Source organism: Acomys minous, assembly GCF_964271855.1.
Source record: "Acomys minous genome assembly, chromosome: 13".
NCBI classification, from domain to species: Eukaryota; Metazoa; Chordata; class Mammalia; order Rodentia; family Muridae; genus Acomys; species Acomys minous.
The window spans coordinates 5,107,516-5,129,806 of NC_140495.1; the positions used below are offsets into that span (position 1 = coordinate 5,107,516).

The 22,291-nt window shown below is 48.6% G+C and overlaps 1 protein-coding gene and 1 long non-coding RNA gene across 2 annotated transcripts; one reads left to right on the forward strand and one right to left on the reverse strand.

Annotated features, from left to right (window-relative positions):
• Window positions 1–8,064: 8,064 nt before the first annotated feature.
• Window positions 8,065–8,535, reverse strand: LOC311582153. Its single transcript, XR_014774021.1, has 2 exons — window positions 8,446–8,535; window positions 8,065–8,204 (listed from the first exon to the last, which is right to left on the reverse strand). It is a non-coding gene; the product is annotated as an uncharacterized lncRNA (long non-coding RNA).
• Window positions 8,480–22,231, forward strand: LOC311582139 (solute carrier family 22 member 13; the record flags this gene model as incomplete). The annotated part of the gene is made up of 10 exons (XM_084754921.1): window positions 8,480–8,857; window positions 17,359–17,462; window positions 17,709–17,863; window positions 18,057–18,225; window positions 18,395–18,515; window positions 18,601–18,695; window positions 18,879–19,093; window positions 19,285–19,393; window positions 19,831–20,046; window positions 20,249–22,231. The coding sequence occupies 10 exons, from the start codon at window positions 8,480–8,482 to the stop codon at window positions 20,331–20,333; spliced, it is 1,647 nt and encodes a 548-aa protein (XP_084611047.1). The 3' UTR covers window positions 20,334–22,231.
• Window positions 22,232–22,291: the final 60 nt, after the last annotated feature.

Genomic DNA, 22,291 nt, shown 5'->3' on the forward strand with positions numbered 1-22,291 from the left:
GCTTCCACTTTGTAGGGATGTGTATGTCTGGGGAGAAGTATTTTCACTCTGTCATGCTTAATTTTGTTGTCCACCTGAGTGGATTTGAGTCACTGTTGAAGATCATCTCGTGTGGGTGGTGTCTATAAAGGTGTCTTCAGAAGTTTCCCTGAGGAGGGAAGACCCTTCCTGAGTGTGGGCAATACTGTCCCATTGACTAAGGTCCTGGACTAAAATGAAACCATGAAACAAAGCTGAGTACCAGTGTTCAAAGTGCCTACTTCCTGCCACCACAACCACACTGTTAGAACTGCACCAGTGTTCAGTGTTGACTCCCTGCTGCCGCAGCCACACTGTAGAACTGCACCCTTAACCTGTAAACCAGAATACAAGTTTCTTTCCTTATTTGCTGTCATTGGTCACAGCAATGAGAAAATTGGTATGGAAGATGGAAGCTGTTTGTGATATACTTCTCATGTGATTCTTAGGTCTTTGGGAAAGGTTTGCAGGAGTGCGCGAGCTGGGCTCTTTGGGCCAGTGCATCCTTAAAATATTGTTTGCAGAGCTTAGCTAGCCATTCTGTTGGGAGCTTGTAAGACCAGAATGCCAAGAGAAAAACGGGCTGTCTCATTCAGCTTAAGAGATTTCAGAGTGAAACAAGGATTCTACTGGGAATTGGGCCGGAAGCCTTTGATGATACATTCTGGAAAAAAAAAATGGCTGCATTCTATCCTCCAGGAAATTGAGTGAAGCACTGAGGTGCTTTGTCTTGCTGCAGAAGGTAAACCGCACGCTGTTCGGGCCGTGCCAGGGTTACTGGGTATGCATTCAGGTTTACAGCGTGAGAGTGCAGAAAGATAAGAGCCGTGAACCTTGCTGGGAAAGTAGTGTGAGCAACTTGAGCTGCAGATAAAGAAAGTGCAAGCAAAGCACCATAAATAACTGTTAAAGGAACTAGCACCATTACAAAGAAGCCCTGTCTCTTTACTGAGATAGTAGGAAAGGTGCCCTTAAAGATAAGCCTTAAAGAAAGATTGGAATTGGTGAAAATACAAGTTCATTCAAAGGAAGAGCCTGAACTGAAAATAGTGCTGAAAGTTTCCCCCATTCAGAAACAACTCCATAAAGAAATGTTTCTCCCAGAGGCCACTGCAAGCTGCAGCTGTCATTCAAGGGGACCAGGCAACATCTCAAGCTGGCAGCAGGACTTGGCAACCTCATATGTAGCAGTGGTTCTAACCTTCCTAAGGCGGCCACCCTTTAGGACAGTTCCCCATGTTGTGCATCCCTTGTGAAAGGATTGTCAACCCCCAAAAGGGTTGTGACCCACATGAGAACCGCTGATCTATATGGTACTGGTTTTTGTAAGCACAAAAGATACAAGAGTGGTTGATCACAGAGGCTTGCAGCAAGGTTCCAGGATGTTGCTGAGGCCAAGAAGCATGTGATGAGGTTATAATCCCTGCAAGGCGGCTTTGGGATCGTTACAGATCTCTGTGAGGGTGCAGCCCAAGTCGCAGTGGAGACCCCGGATATTGGACGGTATCCACAGAAGAAAGCGGCAGATGCAGAGGAGGCAACCCAAGTGGGTGGGGCTGCCCAAGGCCACAGAGCCCAGTTGGGTGTACTTCCAAGCGTCCTGGCCTTTATCCTGTTATCAGGTAAAGGTCTGTCTTTATCAGCATGTAATTGAAGGCCATGCCAGACACACAGGCCTGTGTTGTGTGTGTTATCTCCTCCAAGCATGACATGGCTATTTCTACACTGAAATCTGAGAAACCCAGAGACAACTTAAATAAAGAAATGTTTCCCAGGGTGAGACCATCACAAGATAGGCCCTAGCAACATTTGCAAATAAAAAGAGCTGGGGGAAGTCATCAGACCCCCGACCTGAGATTACAGCTCCTGCACGCCTCTTCCCTCCACTCTAACTTTATGTCATCTGTTCCTGATGTGTGTGACCTTGGCAGGTGCTAGAGTATACAGAAGGGGGAAGGGTCACACAAGTGGGGACGTTATCATTCATCTAGGATTGGACTTTTCAGTGTGCAAATGCTGAAGGTTATCCACACTTGGTCAATAGACCTGGTAAACTCTTTACTTTATCAAGGCGGGTTTGCGTGGATCGTCTTTCTGCTCTAGGCATGGTGATCTGCAGTGTGAATAGATGTTTCTTCAAATCCCTCTAGGAAAGTAGTGCCACCGAGTTCTCCTGTCTCTATCTTGATGAGCACAACAGAAGGGGCTTTATAAGGAACGATATGGCTAGCATGTGGTAAGACATACATGTCCTTGGGAGGGTGCTATAGACTAGAGAATTGCCCATACTCTGGGGACATGGTAGCAGTGGACCTCCCTCTCAGCTCTATGGTTGTCATTGTCGAAGCTGGGATAGGATTCAGATCTCAAGCACAGTATGCAGGAATCCCCCAATCCAGGCCACGAACTTACTGTCTTAGAGTGGACACTTTTACCTAGTATGTTTGAATTAGTTTGGATAAGAACAGCCTCCAAGCCGGGCGTGTTGGCGCACGCCTTTAATCCCAGCACTCGGGAGGCAGAGGCAGGCGGATCTCTGTGAGTTCGAGGCCAGCCTGGTCTACAGAGCGAGTCCAGGACAGCCAAGGCTACACAGAGAAACCCTGTCTCAAAAAACCAAACCAAACCAAACCAAAACAAAACAAAACAAAACAAACAAACAAACAAAAACCCAAACAGCCTCCAGAGGCTCATTTATTCAGGGAGTTAGAACTGTTTGAGAAGGATTAAAGAGGTGTGGCCTTTGAGTAGGGGGCGGAAGTATGTTACTGGGCTTTGGGTTTTCAAAAGTCCATGCCAGGCCCAGTGTCCGTCTGTCCATCTGCCTGCCTTCCTGCCTGCCTGGAGATCGGAGTGTAAACACTCAGCCGCATCCCTGGCTGTCTGCTACCATGCTTCCTGTCATGGTGATAACGGACTGGCGGTTTGAAACTGTAAGCAAGCCCCCAGTTAAACGCTTTCTTTTCTAGAGTGGCCTTGGTCATGGCGTGTCTCCACAGCAATAGAAAGCCAGCATGCACATGGTCCTGGGTGTTAGTTCTAGAAATACAAATCCTCTCAGATCCTAGTCTTGGGTTCTCTGATTAGAGATTTATAGCGAGACTTTCTGGACCTGCCAGCCATATAAATACTAACACAGAGACATTAATATTTATAAAAATCTAAGGCACTATAGCTGGGTAGACTCTTAGCCAGCTCATACAAATTAACCCGAATAATCCTGGCCTGCATCTCACCACATGGCCCATTCTTTCTTTTTTTCTTTTTAAGATATTTATGCATTGTGTACACAGTGCTCTGCCTGCTTATACCCCTGCAGGCCAGAAGAGGGCACCAGATCTCATCATAGATGGTTGTGAGCTACCGTGTGGTTGCTGGGACTTGAACTCAGGACCTTTGGAAGAACAGACAGTGCTCTTAGCCTCTGAGCCATCTGTCCAGCCCACATGGCCCATTCTTTCCCTCTCTCTCACAGCCCTGGTGAGTCTGTCACACTGGCAAAACCTTTCTGCATCCGATTCTCCTCTCAGAGACCCTTTCTCAGCCCACAAGTCCCACCTTCCCTTTCTTGCCTAGTTGTTGGCTGTCAGATCTTTATTAAACCAACCAACAAGTGAGGGAGGAAGAGTGTTTACAAAATATGAGGTGATAATCCATAAGAATAACAACGCTGCCGGGCGTGGTGGCGCACGCCTTTAATCCCAGCACTCGGGAGGCAGAGCCTGGTGGATTGCTGTGAGTTCGAGGCCAGCCTGGTCTACAAAGTGAGTCCAGGACAGCCAAAGCTACACAGAAAAAAAAGAAAGAAAGAAAGAAAGAGAAAAAGAAAAAAGAACAACAACACCAAAATCTAACCAGTACTCAGCTCTCTGCTGGTATAGCAACCAACAATTGAATATACAGGGACAACCTTCACACAGTACACAAAAAGTCACCCCAACGGATATTAAAAGCAAGAGTTTCTAGAAATCTGACCCCTCAGATTAAGACCACTACTACCCTGCTATATTGTGGATCTTGAGTTCTCTCAAGTTGAATACTCACAGCAAAATAAAAATATATTCCGTAGCTTTTCTATACATCAGTAGGAAACATGAGGAAAAAGAAAAACAGGAAAATCAAGGAAACACACACACACAAGTAACTATTATTCACCTCATGCAATTGTCATCTTGGAGGCTTACTGCTGAATTAAGCTCACCCTTTCTGGCTTTCTCTGAACTAGCTGGCAGGTTCAACTCAGCTGTTCTGGCTCGAACCCTACTAGCTGATTGATTCAATCTGGCTTCCCCCAGCTTCTGACTGAATTGCTCTGCTTTGTCTTACACTAACTCTGGCAATCTGTTCTAATCTTCTGGCTCTCCCTTATTCTCTGCCTTCAGCTGCCTCTGCTGACCTGCCCTGAACCTGTATGAACTCACGAGCTCAGCTTCACTCCACTGCACTGATTCCCACTGAATTCCACTCACTGACTGCTCTGCACTCAGCTGAACTCAGTGGAACGGCCTGTGCTGAACCAGGCTCTGCTCTGCCTCTGTACCTGTCTCCTCTACTTTACTATATTGACTTCTCTACTGTGCCCAACTCTGTTGTCTCAACTCTACTGGACTGCTCTTAAGTAGCCTTTCTTTCCTGTCTGTTCTCCTGTGGGTTGGGTGTGTCCTATCTCTGACTCATTCTGTCAAATCTTTCTCTTATTTGTCACTTTGTCTGCCCCTCAATTAGATGTCACTTTCAAACATGGCTGCTTCCTTCCAGAAATTAACTTTACCTTCACTGTTTGGGAATAACGGTGTGTACTAAGGTGTGTCTGTGTTCCAGCCAGAAGGATTAAAGATGTGTCATTCCAGATGGATCCGGATAGAAGGTCTTTGAATGTGATCCCTTGTTGGAGCAGCTGTGTGGCTGGATTAAAATTCCTCTACTCATGCTCCCATACACAGCCCGCTTACACGAGCTTGGTAAAAGGAACATGGTGGCGCACGCCTTTAATCCCAGCACTCAGGAGGCAGAGGCAGGTGGATCTTTGTGAGTTCATGGCCAGCCTGGTCCACCAAGAGAGTCCACAGCAGCCAAGGTTATACAGAGAAACCCTGTCTTGAAAAACAAACAACCCCCCCAAACAAACAAACAAACAAAACTGCTACAGTGAAATGTTTAAGGCACTAAAGGAAGAAATTGAAGATGACAGTAGAAGATGGAAAAATACCTCATGCTCGTGAATCTGCATGATTAATGTTTTGAAAATGGACATGTTGCTGCTGAGATCAATCTATAGTTCGTGTCTAAAATTCATATGGAAGCACCAAAGACACTGATTAATGAAGGCGACTAATACAATATTGAGCAGAAAGAGCAAAGCTGGAAGTTTCCTACGTAAAGGACCCAAACAAACTCACGCAGCCCTAGCCACATGATTCTTGACGTCAGTGCCAAAAATGTACGTTAGAGGAAAAAAGTCTCTTCAGTTGTGCTGAGAAAACTGGCTTAGATATGTGGAACCATAAATCGAAGTTTTATTTCCCACTATACAAAAGTTAACTGAAAAATGGATCAAAGACCTTGTAAGACCAAGGCTATGGAACTATTAGAGGGTAATGCAGACAAGACTCAGCTATAGGCAAGGAATTTCCAAAAAGGATTACATGAGTACAAGAAATGATTATAAGATTTGACAAATGGGGATGTTTGGCCTTAAAAAGCTCCTGTGTAATAAAGGGGAAGATCAGCAGAACTAGAAGACAGCCTGCACAATGAGAGAAATCTGTGCCGTGTGTACATTGAACAGTCACTATTCACCATATGTAAAGAACTTAAAAACAAAATAGAACAGAACCGCTGGGAATGGTGGTGCACATAGGCTCAATTTTCTTAGCAAATATATTTTACTACGAACGTATTAACTGAGAGTACCTCACTTATAACCCGGCTAACCTAAACAATAGGAAAAGAAGATTAAAGAATACAATAATTAAACTGTAAGGATATCAGTTCCGAGGAACGATTCTCCTGGCATAATCAGCAGGATTTCTTCTGCTGGAACCTGGAACCTCAGCTGGAGCCCAGAGCCCTGAAGCCTTCCCTCAAGCGGTTCTCTCTAGGAGCATCTCAAAGTAGAGCAGTGAACAGCCAAAACTATCCCAAGTCTCCAAAGGCCCCGCCTCTTGTTTTTGGCTCATTTTTACACCTCCTCTCAGAATTTGTTCAAGGATGTTTTTCAGCTGGTTAATAACCAATCTCCCCCACATGGTGGTTTGACTTCTAAGGGGATAAACATCACCTGCTCTTTCACAAGTCTTTTCTCATCCCCCACTTGTGATCTAAACAAAAAACATGTTTATCTCTCCTTCAGGTACATCCCTTTAGTCCTAGGAACTCAGATCTCTGTGAGTTTGAGGCCAGCCTGGTCTACAGAGTAAGTTCTGGAACAGCTACACAGAAAATCCCTATTTAGAAACACCAACCAACCAACCAACCAGCCAGAAAAACCAAACCAAACCAACCAACTAATTTTTCCTAAAAGATCAATGAATGGGCAAATTCACAGACATTTCTCAAAAGAAAAAAATTAATAAATACATATAGAAAATTTCAGTATCTTTAGCCATAAGGAAACTACATTGAGATTATGTTTCACCACAGTCCGAACAGCTATGATCATGAAAAGAAGTCACAACAAATGCTAGTGACCATGTGGGAGAAGGAGCCTTTATACACGGCTGGCGGGATCACATGATCAGTGTGTGGATCGCATGGTGGCATGCTGTGAGCAGCAAAGGACCTGTGCAGCCTTGCTGACTGCATCCCACCTGGCCACTGCTCTAGGACGAATCTGCTCAGTGTGCCTGACTTCCCTTGACCTCTCACATTCTGGCCATTTTAAATTCCTGGGCTCTCCTTTTCAGCCTTGGCATCAAAACATTATTTATTCAACAGCTTCCTGAACAGACTTCAACCCCAAAAGGCATAGACTGATTCACAGGCTTTCCTCGAGCCCCATATCCCCCCCCCCCACCATAACTTCTGAGTTCTGTGTAACTACAAAACCAGCCCCATATAGATGCTTGCCAGGTCTGCCACTGGCTGTAGAGATGACTGTGGCTGAAGTGACCTTTCAGGCCAGGAGTATCTGAGCACAACAAAACATGTGTGCATGTGCTAGGATGCATGTGCAGGGCATCCTGGCACTCACTCTTTTCTCAAAACAAAGCCTCTCAAATGAGGTCGAGCATTTCTACCCTTGAGCCTGGAGTGCGAGAGGCCAATTCTTCAGCTGATCCCAAGACGTCTTATTGTTCCAATGGAAAGAACTTAGATTCTCTTGATGGCACCAATCTCTTCAGTAACTGCACCATTTGAAGCGTGGCCCAACATTAAGTTCTCCCCTTTACTCACCAAAATTTGTCAAATCTTTATACCTCAGTGTTTATTCCTAATTCTCACAGTAAACCTCCTGAGAGCGGCCAGCAACACCTATACCGTTGCCCAGATGTGTACGGCCATGAGATCTCCTCTACAGATTCATCAGTCCATCATCTTTGAACTCAACATCACAAAGTCACTACAAAACAGATTAAATATAGACAAGTTGGTGCTTGTTTTCTGGAGTGTGACATGGATGGATCCTAGTCTGGTTCCTGATGCCCCTTTTCTACCAGGGACCTCCTGAGCACAGCCCTTACTCTGTACTCTTACCAGTGCACTGGTCTTTGATACTCTTGCCGGAATCATTCACAAAACTCTGCTTACAAAAAGACAAACTGGCCAGGCGTGATGGCGCATGCCTTTAATCCCAACACTCAGGAGACAGAGGCAGGAGGATATCTGTGAATTTGAGAGAGGCCAGCCTGGTCTACAAAGCAAGGCCAGGACAACCAAGGCTACACAGAAAAACCCTGTCTCAAAAAACAAAACAAAACAAAACAAACAAACAGACAAACATACAAAGATGAAACTTCATTCCAAACGCAAGCATCCTGGTTCTCAATGCCGGCTTTTGCTGCTAGTCAGCTTTCTGTGCTGTGACAACAGACGTGACAGCAATAATTTAAAGGACAAAAGATTTATTTTGGTTCATACTTTCTGAGGCTTCTCGGCCACTAGGCTCTGGTTTTTGTGGTCTCACAGTGACACAGTCAGTATGACAGAAGGGCATGCTGCAGCTCTTCTGCCAGCCTCATGGTTTTCTGGAAACAGGATAAAAGAAAGATGGAGGCTGCAATAGCGCCTTCAAATGCAGGCCTTCAACTGCCCAGTTCCTCCAGAAAGACCCCCACCTCCTCAAGGTTGTGTTTAAGTGTCAAACTATAGCACTTTCTTAGGTGACAGCAGTGATAGGCAGAGCTTAGTAAGGCTAGATTAAACATTAATGCAGCTGTCACCACAGCCCAGAGCAGCAAGCGCCACAAAGCCAAGTTTCAGACCTACCTGGTGTTCCTAGACTGAGGAGTGAGAAGAAGACATGTCTCAGTTTGCACAGGTCATGGCTGAAGTGGGCGACTTTGGTCGCTTCCAGGTCCAGGTGACCATCCTGATGGGCATCCCCAATTTCCTGTCTGCGTTCTTCGTGTTTGGTCAGGTCTTCATGGTCCTCGATGAGGCGCACCACTGCTCAGTGTCCTGGGTCAAGAACCACACTTTCAACCTCAGCGCTGCTGAGCAGCTGGCTGTAAGCATACCCAATGACACGGCAGGCAGGCCTGAGTCCTGCCTCATGTTCCGACCACCTCCTGACGGTGCCAGCCTGGAAGACATCCTCAGCCACCGCTTCAACGAGACACAGGCCTGCGACTCAGGCTGGGACTATCCTGAGAACAGGCCTCTGTCCTTAAAGAATGAGGTAGGACAGCCTGTTGTTTGTCTTTCATAGGTCTGTCATTTGTTTGACCCTGTGCCTTCGATCACCTTCTGTGACTCTGTCTCTGTCTTTATACTTGCGTATAGCTTTGTGTTGTCTGTCTCCCCCGCTTTCTGATCAACCTGTATTTTTCTTTGTCCTCTGTTTGTTGGCCTATCTCCTATTCTCTCATTTTCTCTGACTGCTTTGCTTGTTGTCTACCAGCGTTTTTTTCTTTTTTGGGGGGGGGGTGTCTGTCCTTTTGTGGAGCTGGTGGCACCAAGATACCCATAAACTGTTGACAGAGAAGAGGAAATCTTTTACAGAGAAGGAAAAAAAAAAAAAAAATGGAAGCCTGGCTGCAGGCAATAGCTGGTATGTCAGGGGGGCTGGGCCATGGAAGTCAAACGGAAGTGTTCATAACATCTTTCTGTTGGTTTTGTTGTCTATTTGTTGTTTAATGCCTTTGAAAATAACGAACAAATACGAATTGAGGAGAGCTTGGGCGATGGCTCAGTGGGTAAAGTACTTGCTTTGGATCCTTACCACCCATGAGAAGAGTTTATGTTGTCTGCTCGGCCGCTTGCCTCCACCTCTGTCCGCTTACCTGTATCCACCGCTCCCTTTATCTTTCAGAGTGTCTGGCTGTAAGTTAACCTATTTTAAAGACCTCTAAGGCACCTGTCCAGCTGGACTCCTAGCGTTCTCTTCCTGTTTAATGTCTTCTTCTTCCACGTCCATCCCTCTGCCTTCCTACGTACTCAACATGGCTTCCTCCTTTTCAACTTCTCTCTAGGTCTTTTTCTATCTGCTTCTAGGATTCTGGAGAATACTTCAGACCCTGTGATTGTGGTGTGGATAACCAAACATTTGCTTCTATTAGCTCTATTCCCTCAGACATTCAAGCAGATAAATCAATTTCTCTTCCAGGTCCCTCCAGGTCCTGGGGGCCCTTGGAAAGCACCCTGCTTTCAGGCTGTTTCTAGAACAGGAATACTGAGGCGTGGCTGGAGATGACGTAGGCCAGGCAGTGTGGGAAGCAGGCCGTGGAGCCAGGCCTGGTCTGCTGGGCCCCCACTGTCTGCCTTACCTTTCTTTGTCATCAGAGGAGCACATATGGAGAGGCCAGAGACCCGAGGGAGCGGGCTCTTCACGGGGAGCTCTGCATTCTCGTCATGTGTCTGACTGCAGATCTCGATCACACGGATTAAACATTCACTCCCCCTCCTCCCACACATTTGAAAAAAAAAAAAAAAACAACACAACATCTGTTTTCAGAAGTCTTTGGAGACAATGTTTTAACCGAAGTGAAACATTCACTTTTTTAGATGGGACTATAACCTTTCTAAGTCTGAGGGCATGTCCTGCCTGGAAGTCTCCTCACTTTGTCGCCCTGACCCTCACCTGGGGGAGCTAGGTGGCTTAAGGGTGCTCCTAACCACTGACTCTAGCCAGCCTGGCCTGGAAGACTCTGGGCCAGTAGGTTCTCAACCTTCCTAATGCTATGGCCCTTTTATGTAGTTCCTCATGTTGTAGTAACCCTCAACCATAAAATTATTTACATTTTAATAATTTTGCTACTGTTATCAATTGTAATATAAACATCTGACATGCAGGATATCTGATATGCAACCTCTATGAAAGGGTCACTGGACCCCTAAAGGGGTTGAGACCCACAGGCTGAGAACCACTCCTCTATGCCTCTCCCTGACTCCTTGGCATCACCTTGTGCTAAGTGCTAACCTTGACTATCCCTCAAAAGTTTGGGGGCAAATTTTAGTTCCACAGAATTTCTCTGTCCACTTGGCCAAACAGCAGCATCTTTAAGGCCTAGTGAACCTTCCATGTTGTTCTGAGCCTACTCTAAACCTTATCCACAGTCTATGCTGGACTGCTACGTAGTTTCATCCAGCCTAAATAGTGTGGGCATAGTCAAAGGAGAGCGGTACCCTGTTCTTCGTCTTCTAGCATCCCAGTGGTCAGGGAAGATGTGGGTCCCATGTACAGAATACGGGGTGAATGGACTCGTGACACCCGACATTTACTTCTACCTTCTTTTTGTTGTTGTTTAATCTTCTTTGGCAGGGGCAGGGTTTCTCTGTGTAGCCTTGGCTGTCCTGGACTCAATTTGTAGTCCAGGCTGGCCTCGAACTCACAGAGATCTGCCTGCCTCTGTCTCTCTGATGGCTCGGATTACAGGTGCATGCCACCACATCCGGCTGCTTTTACCTTCTTGAAGAGGTAGTAATTGATGCTTGTGGCACCAGAATGTCCCCCAAAATGTTGAGAAAGAATATGAAGTCCTTTGCAGGGAAGAACAGAAGAAAGCTTCACTGAAGGCAACAGGTGTATGTCTGGGAGCCTCAGAGAAGGTAGGGCCAAGGACCTCTTTTTGTTTGTCCTTTTAATGCTCTTGACAATAATATATGAAGTAACAAATTGACAAGAGAACTGAGTGCAGAGGCAGGTGGATCTCTGTGAGTTTGAGGCCAGCCTGGTCTACTAAGTGAGTCTAGGACAGCCAAGGCTACACAGAGAAACCCTGTCTCAAAAAAAAAACCAAAATGAAACAAAAACAAAACAAAAAGATGATGGACTTACTTTCTCAGCGGGGCTCCCTCTTTGCCTGACTTGGGGAACCCCAGAACCTCTCAAATGAGTGCCACATAGCCCTCAGGGAGATTACAAGCCCAACCCTTTCCTGATAAGGAGCCCAGTTCAGCAAGCACCTGGGGATTCCCGGCAATATCCCTCCAATGCTGATAAGACACAGAATGATGCTGAATCTTTTTATAAGTTGGAAACTGCAACAATAGGAAGAGGCTCCGCATAGCTCCTGCCATGGTTTCTATGACACTGGAAAGCCCCATGCCTGAGGCTTCTCCGTGTGCTAAGCAGACATCCGGGGTTCCCTTGGCTGGTTCCACACTGTTAGAGTTCCTTTCATCCCCCTAACCAGCAGCTCCTTCAGGTGACAGGCCTGCTTACCCATCGCCCAAAAGCACATAGTCGTGCCCTATAGACCCCTCAGTTAGCACCATCCCTTAGTTTTCCTCTCTCCCCAGCCTGCAGCTGGGTTCTGGAAAGGCCATATCCTCATTGTCAGGTCCCAACTCTATGCTCAACACAGACGACAACTAACTGAAAGGTAACAGTTGCTGAAATAATGAGCACAACCAAGTTGGTAGGTTTTTGTTTTTAAGTTTTTATATTATATGTATGGGTGTTTTGTCTGCTTGTGTGCCTGGTACCTGTAGAGGCCAGAAGAGGACATCAGAGTCTCTGGACCCAGAGTTACAGGTAGTTTTGAGCTATGATGTGGGTGCCGGGCTGGGCATGTGAATGTGTGTGTGTGTGTGTGTGTGTGTGTGTGTGTGTGTGTGTGTGTGTTGTGCGCACGCAAGTGGCGGCAGCATATGCATGGTCAGATAACAACTTGAAGAAGCCAGGTCTGTCATTCTATTATGAGTCTTGGGAGTTGAACTCAGGGTCTTCAAGTCTGGGAGGAAATGCCTTCACTCCCTGACCTATCTTGCCATACCCCATTTGGTGTCTGAAAAAGTTTCAGTCCTTTTCTTCATTTATCAGGCATCACTAAATGACAACACCCTCCAGGGCCTCCAGGGCGTGGATGTTCGCTTATGATAGATGCACTTGCTGGGCCTTTTCATGGGCCTCAGAGTGGTCTCTGTGTGCTCAACACTATCCTGGCAAGGGCCCACTTTGTGGGACCTCCGATGTGATGGCCTTCTGTGTCTCCTTGACCTGTTTCTCAGCCAGAGATGTCACCCCTAGGAGCAGCCAGGGTCCTCACAAGCAAGAAAACAACTGGACAGTGGCACACGCCATTTCTACTACAATCTTGAATAAGCACAAAGAGATCACTGAAACAACCTGTCTGAGGTCCTCCGCAACCACAATCCCTCATCACCCTCTTGTCCCGGGGTGTCAAAAAGTGCAAGATCTGCTGGGCATGGTGGCACACACCTTTAATCGTAGCCCTTGAGAGACAGAGGCAGGCAGAACTCTGTTACACAGAGAAACCTGTCTCGAGCCCCCACTCCCCCAAAGTGCAAGATTTCATGACTCTGCACCAATCCTTGTCTGTAAAGATGTCAAAACCAGTCAGCACAGGGCCAGCAAACGGCTCAGCAGTAAAGGTGAGGCTGCCGGGCCTGATGACTTGAATTCAATTCCTGTAACACACAATATAGAGAGAACCAATTCCAGTAACTTGTCCTCTGGCCTCCGTATACATGCTATGGCATGTGCTTGCACACGTACACACATGTACAGGCGCACACACACACACAATAAATAAATGAGAAGAAAAAAAATTAAACAGCCTGTCCTCACAAGGTGACTTGAACATTGTATTGGACGTCAGGAGACAGTGGTGCCATTGCTCCAAACAACTTGTTTGATGGTCTGTGTTGTGTCCTGGTCACTTGGAAAAGTGAACCCTTTACTGAAGAATTGTCTGGATTAAATAAGGCTGTGGACTTGTCTCAGAGGCATTTTCTTGATTGCTCATTTATGTGAGAGGGCCCAGTCCTCTTTGAAGAAAACTGGTTCAAGGCAGGTTGGCTTCAGCCATGTAAGAAAGGTAGCCGGGAAGCAAGCCGCCAAAAAGCAGCCTTTCTCCGTAGTTTCTGCTTCAGCTCTTGTTTTTAGATGCCTGTCTTGGATGCCCTTGATGACGGACTGTCATCTGTAAACCAAATAAACCATTCCTCCATAAGTTGTTCCCAGTCACAGAAAAAGCAAACTTGGTACCAGGATAGGATGGTGCTGTGCTGGACCCTCACATGTTGTGTTGGGGACTGTGGAAGATATGGGGCCTTTGAGTGGAAAAACAATCGAGTGCTCAGAGCTTAACGGGCTCTTCTGTGGGATCTTGGAAGACAAGGACGTGGAAAGAATTACAGATGGTGGATGATGTGTGGCTTGTGAGGTTTCAGGGGGAAGGGAAAATTCTTAGTGTTGGATCATACATTGGATTAGGAATGTGTAGAGATAAAACCGTTGCTTCACACTGGAACGAAAAGGATGGTCAGCTGGGACTGGAAATTCAGCCATGGTTAATAGAGACTATCATTGTTGAGGTGAAATATTTTGGAAAGTATTTCCTCAGAGTCAGCACACAGAAGCTATAGTCCTGCGGTGGGGTGGGTGGGTGGGGGCGCTGGCTACACCTCAAGCTGGTAGCTGAACTTGGCGATATGTAAGAGTCTCCCATGTGGTTCTGGCATGAGAGATGCAAGACTGAGGGGGTCATGAGGACCAGCTCAAGCCTGGAACCATGTGGCAGTAATTGGATTTCCTAAGGGGAGTTCAGGAGAAGCCATTAGCGTAGGTCAGCCTCGGTTCCGGTGAAGACCCAGGGACTGAAGGGTCCTGGAAAGAAGCTAACAAACACTTGGCACTGTGGGGTACATTTGGAGCCCTGGCAGAAAGGCCAAGGAGAAGCCATTGGTGAAGGGACACCCTCGGCTGCAGAGGACATCTCAGAATACTGACAATGCCAGGAGCATGGGATGGCCACCAAGGATAGCAGTAGGTACGAGGCAGAGGCAGCGGAGCTTACAAGGTTAGCTGTGCGTATTTTGGATGATAGAGCCAGAGAGGTGGGACTTCCCAAGCTACTTGGAGCCCAGAAGCTCGTGAGTGAGTTTCAGCTGTTGGCTATTGGGCTCTTTATACTGTTTGATTTAAGCTTTGCTTTCTTGGATTATTCCTATTGTTCAGTTTGGGGAGTAAGAAAGTATATAATCGTGTGTGTATGTGTGTGTGTGTGTGTGTGTGTGTGTGTGTGTGTGTGTGTGTGTGTGTGTGAATTTTATAAGAGCCTACAGCTGAGAAACCTTAGAGTTTTAAAGAGACATTGGACTTTTAAAACCCTGGAACTTTTAGAGACTGTGGGAGTTTTAAAGTTGTACTGTATTTTATATTAGCATATCGATGTAAGTAAGATCTTAGGGACAAACAAGACAGGAACATTATAGTTTAACAGGCGATGTGTTTATGCACTAAGTTGACAAAGGGTGATGTCCTGGCTAGTTTTACTGCCAACTTGAAATGAGATTCATTGGGAAATAGGGGCCCTCAATTGAGGACTTGCCCAGGTCAGATTGGCCTGCGGATATGTCTGTGGGGGGCATTTTCCCCCCTAATTGATGTAGGAGGGCTCAGGCCACTGTTGACAATGCCACTTTTAGGCATTGTATAAGAAGCTGAGCATCTGGGAGCTAGCGAGTAAACAGCATTGCTCCTTTTCTGCTTCAAAGTGCTGCCCGGAGTTCCCCACTCGGCTTCCCTCAACAGTGGACTATAACCTGTAAGCTGAACTAAGCCCTGTGCTCCCCTGTTTGTCACAGCGACAGAACGCAAACCGGGTCAGTCTGCTTGACTGCAACTGTCTTGTCCAATTTATAGAGTTCGGATTTGACATTGACCCCGTCTTCTTCACCATGGTATTGACCACGCAAAGGCCTAGCCTAGTCTGGGTAGGCTAGGTCTTCGGTAGCCTATTTACTTAACTCTCGCTCATAACCTCTTCCCTCAGACTCTCTTTGTGTGAGCTCCCGTATACAGGGTAGGGTTCTGCACAGCAACCCAAGGGCTCTCTGAGCAGAGCCTTTCCTCACTCTGAGCTGCAGCGTCATGGTTGAACGCAAACACAAACCACACTAACTTGAAGAGAGCACATTTTATCACAGATCGTGTGCCCTTGAAGATGTTTCTCCTTCTCACTGTACCTTCTCCACAGTACCTGGGTACCTGGCCTCAGTGACATGCAAACATGCCGGCCTTTCTGCCCACATGGGCCAATAACTAGTGACAGATGCACTGTTGATGAGCCACAGCAGTGTGGTCGGTCCAGGGATGAAAGGCATCTGAATGGGGGGAAGGGACAGAAATGAACAGCCTTTCTCAAGGGTCTGGAGGCACAAAATGCCCAGCACAGTGGCAGGATGCTGACATAAAAGGACCTGGGAAATAGGTAAGAGCCCCTCTTAGAGGTTTTGGGAGCAGTGCCAAGGAGTCCAGGCTTTCTCCTAGCAACCCAAGGGAGCCATTGGATGGTTAGGGAATCATGAGAGAGATGTGGTGGGCTGTGCTTTAAGAAATGAGAGTGGAGGAGCCAGGCAGTGATGGTGCACACCTTTAATCCCAGCACTCGGGAGGCAGAGGCAGGCAGATCGCTGTGAGTTTGAGGCCAGCCTGATCTACAAAACAAGTCCAGAACAGGCAAGGCTACACAGAGAAACCCTGTCTCGAAAAACCAAAACTAACCAACCAAACAAACAAAAGCAAAAGCAAAACTCAAACAAACAAGAAATGAGAGTGGAATTCTCTCGGCCACCACAGTGGATCTAGGGCAGAACTGTACCTATTAAAAGCCAAAGAGGGTGATGACTTGGCGTGCCGAGTTGGGACCCTCCATCCCTTGCTGACGCCTGCACCTGAGACTGAGCGTGCCTGGGCCTCCCTGCATATCGTAGGCGCTGATTCTGGAGAGTGCAGCGGGTAAGCTTTCCCCAGGACAGAAGCTGCAAGGGTTCCTAACCAAGGGGCGTGGCAAATGGCGCTGTGGACTAGGGCTGCCAGACTTGGAAGAGTGTGTGTGAACCTCTGTGCCCCTTGCCTCCCCGCCCCCCAGAAGCTTTGTAGCCATAAGCACAGCACACAGTAACCCTGGCTAACCCCGACAGGGAGTGCCCTGTGTAACAGCCACTGGTCTACAAGTGTCATAGATGGCCCGATCAGATCCGGTCACAGCGTGGCTGACTTTATTCCCATTTTTGGGTGACTGGCTAAGAGGCTTAAGGACCCACAAAGCTATTCAGCTCTGACTATGGAGCCTGGCGGCAGGAGGCCCCACCTGTCTTCTTTCGCAGCAACCTCTAGTTGAGGAGAATGGGGAGGCACAAGAGTTAGGCTCTGTCTGGCCGTGCTTCATGCAGAGGCCGTTAGCTCACCCTCCCACACACCCAGCAAGTCCTTCAGAATGAACTATTGTCCTTGAGAAGTGTGTGTGCAGCAGTTCCTGTTATTGATTAATTTCTTGCTAAGTTATTTAACTGATGCTGACCAACTGGCTAGGTGCACGCATTAGTTCACGCATTCATTAACCCATTTCAGCAAACATTGTCCTAGCCTCCGCTTGCTTTAATTTCATGCATACAGCAATAGACACATTCAAAAAAATTAAAAATTTTTTTTTTCCGAGATAGAGTTTCTCTGTGTAGCCTTGGCTTTCCTGGCCTTGCTTTGTAGACCAGGCTGGCTTCGAACTCACAGTGATCCATCTGCCTCTGCCTCCCGAGTACTGGGATTAAAGGAGTGCACCACCACGCCCTCTGTTTAGATTTTAACTATCACGTGCACACTGTGCTGCTATGAGGTGCCTCGGCACACAGTGTGTGAAGTGTGGGGCCCGAGATAGTGAAGGTTTCCCTGGATGCCACACCTTGTCTTACGTGAATATGTTTCTGCCTCAGTTTGACCTGGTGTGTGAACGGAAGACCCTGATGAAGACCTCCCAGTCAGTGTTCATGGCTGGGATCCTGGTTGGGGCCCTTGTCTTCGGACCCATCTGTGACTGGTATGTGCTGCTGGTCCATCTTCCTTTTAGGCTCCTGGTGCTGGCTCGGTAACCCACCTAGAGCCTTCCTAGTGGCTGTCAAGATGAGTCCTCATGCCTACCTTCCAATGAGACTCCCAGGGAAGACGCGCCCCGCACAGCTCTCTTGGCTCTGACAGGGAGCCTGAGATAGGCTTGCCTGGGTGTCTTTTGATTCAGTCCCGGGAAGGCTCTTCTCTTCACAGATCTGTCTCCCTGTTACCTCAGGATTGGCCGCAGACCCTCCCTCCTAGTGCAGCTGCTTCTGTCAGGCGTCACAGGTCTTGCCACAGCCTTTGTGTCCACCTTCGAGCTCTATCTGACCCTACGCTTTGTACTGGCTACTGCTGCTGCTGGGTATTTACTAAGCACCAATGTCCTGCGTGAGTATCTGGGCCTGGGAGCCTTCATCTTCAGGGGCAGAGCCCGGAACTTGCTGATGGGGGTGGTGAAAGCCAACTGTACCTAAGAGGGTCAGAGCAGAGCTTCCTGTGCCGCAAGTGAGGCACAGGACTGACATGATACCATCTGGATGTCAACAGAGACAGAAGAGATAACCTCAGCCTTTGTTTTCAGTTTCTGAGTGGGTGGGGCCATCCAGGAGAACACAAGCCATGGTCCTGGCCCAGAGCAACTTTTCCATTGGGCTGATGGTGCTAGCAGGACTGGCCTATGGTGTCCGCAACTGGAGACTCCTTCAGATAATAGGCACCGCACCAGTGTTCCTGCTCTTCTTCTACTTCTGGTGAGGAGACCCCTGCCAATGACAGGCCACCCTAGCTGGGAGTGCTGTGGCAGGAGCAGGGCACAGAGGAGAGCCTGTGGAGCTTGGGCGGGAAGCTCAATGCACACTGGACATCTGGGTGGCTACACAGAGCTCAAGGCCCCAGCATCACAGCCGTGTTGGTTGACAGGGTTCTGCCAGAATCCCCGAGGTGGCTCCTCTCCCACGGAAGGATAGAGGAAGCCAAACAGCTGGTGCAGAAGGCAGCCTTGGTGAACAAGCGGCCAATTCCTCCAGAGCTCCTGAACAAGGTACCTGTGGGTGGGCTCAGGCGCCCCCCTGCCTCAGGCCAACCTCCATGCCTGTGTCCTGCCCCTCACTCTGCCCTTCTTCTAGCTGGTCTCTGAGAAGGCAGGCCCCTCGGGGAATGCCTTGGATCTTTTCAAACACCCTCATCTCAGGAAGATGACCCTGATTCTCATTGCTGTCTGGTAAGTCAGGGCCTTGTCCCTCCATGAGGACAGAGCCAGAGGGCCACTCGTGTTCTCTGTGTCATTGGAGGGGTGGACAGAGGCTCTGTGACTTTGACGGTCTCTCCCCAGGTGAGCCTGTGTCTCCTGGTGTGTGACTTGATGTACACCCAGTAGTGACGAGGATACTTGGGTACTTTGTAGGTTTGTGGACAGTATGGTGTATTATGGCCTCAGTTTCCAAGTAGGGGACTTTGGCCTGGATATCTACCTGACACAGCTAATATTTGGAGTAGTGGAAGTGCCTGCCCGCCTTTCTAGCATCCTCATAATGGAGAAGCTGGGTCGGAAGTGGAGCCAGTTAGGTGCTCTGATGCTGGCTGGTGTCATGTGCATCATCATCATCTTCATCCCTGGAGGTACCAGGCTGTTTCCAGCCCTCTTTCTCCCTGCTAGGGCTTGATCCATTGCCCCCACTCGCCTTCAGGAGTAAGGGCTTGCCCAGCACATGGTCCTGAGGGTGAGTGAGGCATTTGAGTAGACAGGGAGGTGTGCAGGCTGGGGTGATGTGTGTCCTCCCTCTTTGGGGCTGACCTGTGTTTCCCTCCAGATCTTCCCACGGTGGTCACCATGCTGGCTGTGGTCGGGAAGTTTGCCTCGTCTGCTGCCTTCACCATTTCCTACGTGTACACTGTTGAGCTCTTCCCCACCACCATCAGGTGAGAGCCTGACGTGCTTTTGGTCTCTTGGCCCAGGATCTCTATCATCCAATCCCTCTGCCCCTCTGCTCCTCTGCCACCAGCCCCCAGGCCGCCATTGAGCTGCCTATGGGGCTCAGGCCACTGGAGGTTTAGTGCCACTCACCAAGCTGCCACAGGCTGTTGGAGGACAGATGTGGACATGGGCATGCCCTGGCCTGTTACGGCCAGCATGTGGGACATAAGTAAGAGCAAGGTGTGGCCCAGGAGAGGAGCACTGAGAAGTGGTCAAGGAGTTTGAGTTTTAGGAGTGAGGAGAGAGTGACAGAGAAGGCTTGCTGGTCCATGAAGCAGGCCCCCTAGGCAGGCCAAAGGTGTCTGAGACCCGGGTCCTCACATCTCTGGAGTGAGTGCAGCCTCATAAGTGGCCAGAGCCTCACCTGTGCTGCTCTCCCCAGGCAAACAGGCATGGGGCTGGTGAGCATCTTCTCCAGGATCGGTGGCATCCTCACACCATTCCTGATGTTGCTGGAGCAGTACCACAGGGCGGTGCCCATGATCATCTTCGGTAGCCTCCCCATCGGAGCAGGCCTACTGTGTGCTCTGCTGCCTGAGACACGGGGCCAGACCCTGAAGGACACCCTCCAGGACCTGGAGCTGGGGTCCCCTGCCCGGTAAGCATTGACTGTCCCTCGGGCCAGCTCTCCCTGTCACCATTACTCCATCATTGCTTCCTGGGGATCATGGTGGCCACTTGGGTCCACAGATCTGAGTGGTTTAAGAGCTCATTTCCCTTATGCCAAGCAGGGAATGGTAAGAGAACTAGCATGGGGCAGGGCTGTTGAGCAGCCACTGACTGTCTTCTGCTCCCTGCAGGTCCCACAAAACAGCACCCCAGAAAAACGAAACAGAACGGACTTCCAATGTGAGGATGGCTGTTGTGAGCAGCTCATACTTCTGACTACGGTCGCTAAGCACCAGCCAATCAAAACCAGAACTGCCCACATCATTTTTTCTTGTTTGATTGGGATTCATAGCACATGAGATCAGGCCAGCCTTGGCCGCGGCCCCAGCACCACACTGCAGAGCCAAGTGGATGCGCCAGGGACAGTCCCACTGCCCTCCGCCCTCCACATCTCGCGCACAAACTGCACCCTAGTACCATGACTGAGTTAGGGCTTGAGTCTTTCTTGGTCTTCCCTGACAGCTTCTGAGGTTATGGCCTCCCTGTTCTCCTCAGCATGGAATACTCCACCCTCACAACTACAAAACAAAATCAACACCGCCCCAAACAACTTAAGCCTCAAACCCAGGGCAGGTCGCCAGGTAGGGCAACTGTGGGAACAGGCTAGCAGAGACAATTTTTATTCCATATTTACTTTCAAGATCCCCTCTTTCAGGCCAGTGGCCAGTTTGTGCCTCACCTGTGTGAGGCTGGCAAGGGGAGGAGTCTGATCAGCTCTTCCTCAACCCCGCTGTGCTCTGCTGCCCAAGTAGGCGGAGGAAGAAAGCCGAGCTTCTTTTGCTTAGCAGCTGTTGCTTGTTATTCCCAGCATGCCCTGCTTCATCAGCAGTCTGCACCTGACGGCTGGTAGAGGTGGCTCTGCTACCATGGAGCATTCACGGGTTGTTTAGAGGTTCTCTGTGTTGTCTGCTAGTATAGTAGAGTAGGGGGGACAAGCTGGTGTGTGTATTTACAAATGTCCTATGGCCGTCAGGTTATTGCTAGTGGTTGCTCACCAGCAGTTCAAAAGCTAAGACTTCTGGGAGCCCAGGTCCGATCTCCTCTCCTCTGTCTTTGCAATAGAAGGGAGGAATCCTATGGGGAACAGAGGCTAGCACGTGCCAATCCACACCTGTCCTCTAGAGGGCGCTGTTGAATAGCGAATAGCCGGCACACGGGGACCTGCTGCTCAGTGGCTGTCTTTGTTGGGCTGGTTCAGCATTTGGATCTCGAGCAATGGGGACAGAGGTCTTGCAAATCTGGACCCCAGACTTCCCATTCTATAGTGAGTGGGTTTTCCCAGCCTAGGGAGGCCATGAGTTTAATTCACATTACTCTCGCCTACCTACATACTTGCACACAATGAGTGGTTTTGTACGTTACTTTATACTAAGCCTCAGACGCTGCCAAGGCATGCACAGCGAAGAGGTCTGGCAGCCTGCTGTCCTCAGTCGACTTCTGAGATTAAGACCCCTTTACTGCACATCTTGAACTCTTAGCTTTTCTATGTCAGAGCTCTAAGATGCTCCCACGCTCCCCAGATTACTGTATCTTTTCTGTGACGTGGTCCCCATGGAACCTGTCCCTTTTCTCGTCCCACTCTTCTCACGGGTAAACCTGTGTTCTTGGAACTGTTGACCAAAGCCAGTCGACAGCCCATGGTCTCAGCCCTTCTTGCAAGGACTCTGTCCCCTGCCTCGGCACATGGTCGTGAAAGAACGCTCTCAGGGCAGGGGAGCTGGGTAAAGGGTCCCAGTCTTCCTCCTCAGGGGTCCTTTGTGGACTTCATATCACTTCATGTGTCAAGCTCAGTCTGTGGAAAGTGCTCTCTCTCTCTTTCTCTCTCTCTCTCTGGTGTGTGTGTGTGTGTGTGTGTGTGTGTGTGTGTGTGTGTGTGTGTGTTCTCTCTCTCCCTCGTTCTACTTCTACACCTCCAGACCACATGCCCCACTCTCCCATGACTTTTCTATGTGGCTCATGGTCACCCCCATTCCATTTACTGTCATCCAAATCTCAAAAAAACACCTGGCATATAAGTGAACAGACGAGTGAGTCTCATCCAGACACCTCACTTACTACGGCATCTGTTCTAGTTAATTCTGTGTAACCGTGACCAACATGAGAGTACAACTTCATTTGTGTGTGTGTGTGTATTATCTGCCATGTGGATGCAGTACCTGCATAGGCCTGAAGAG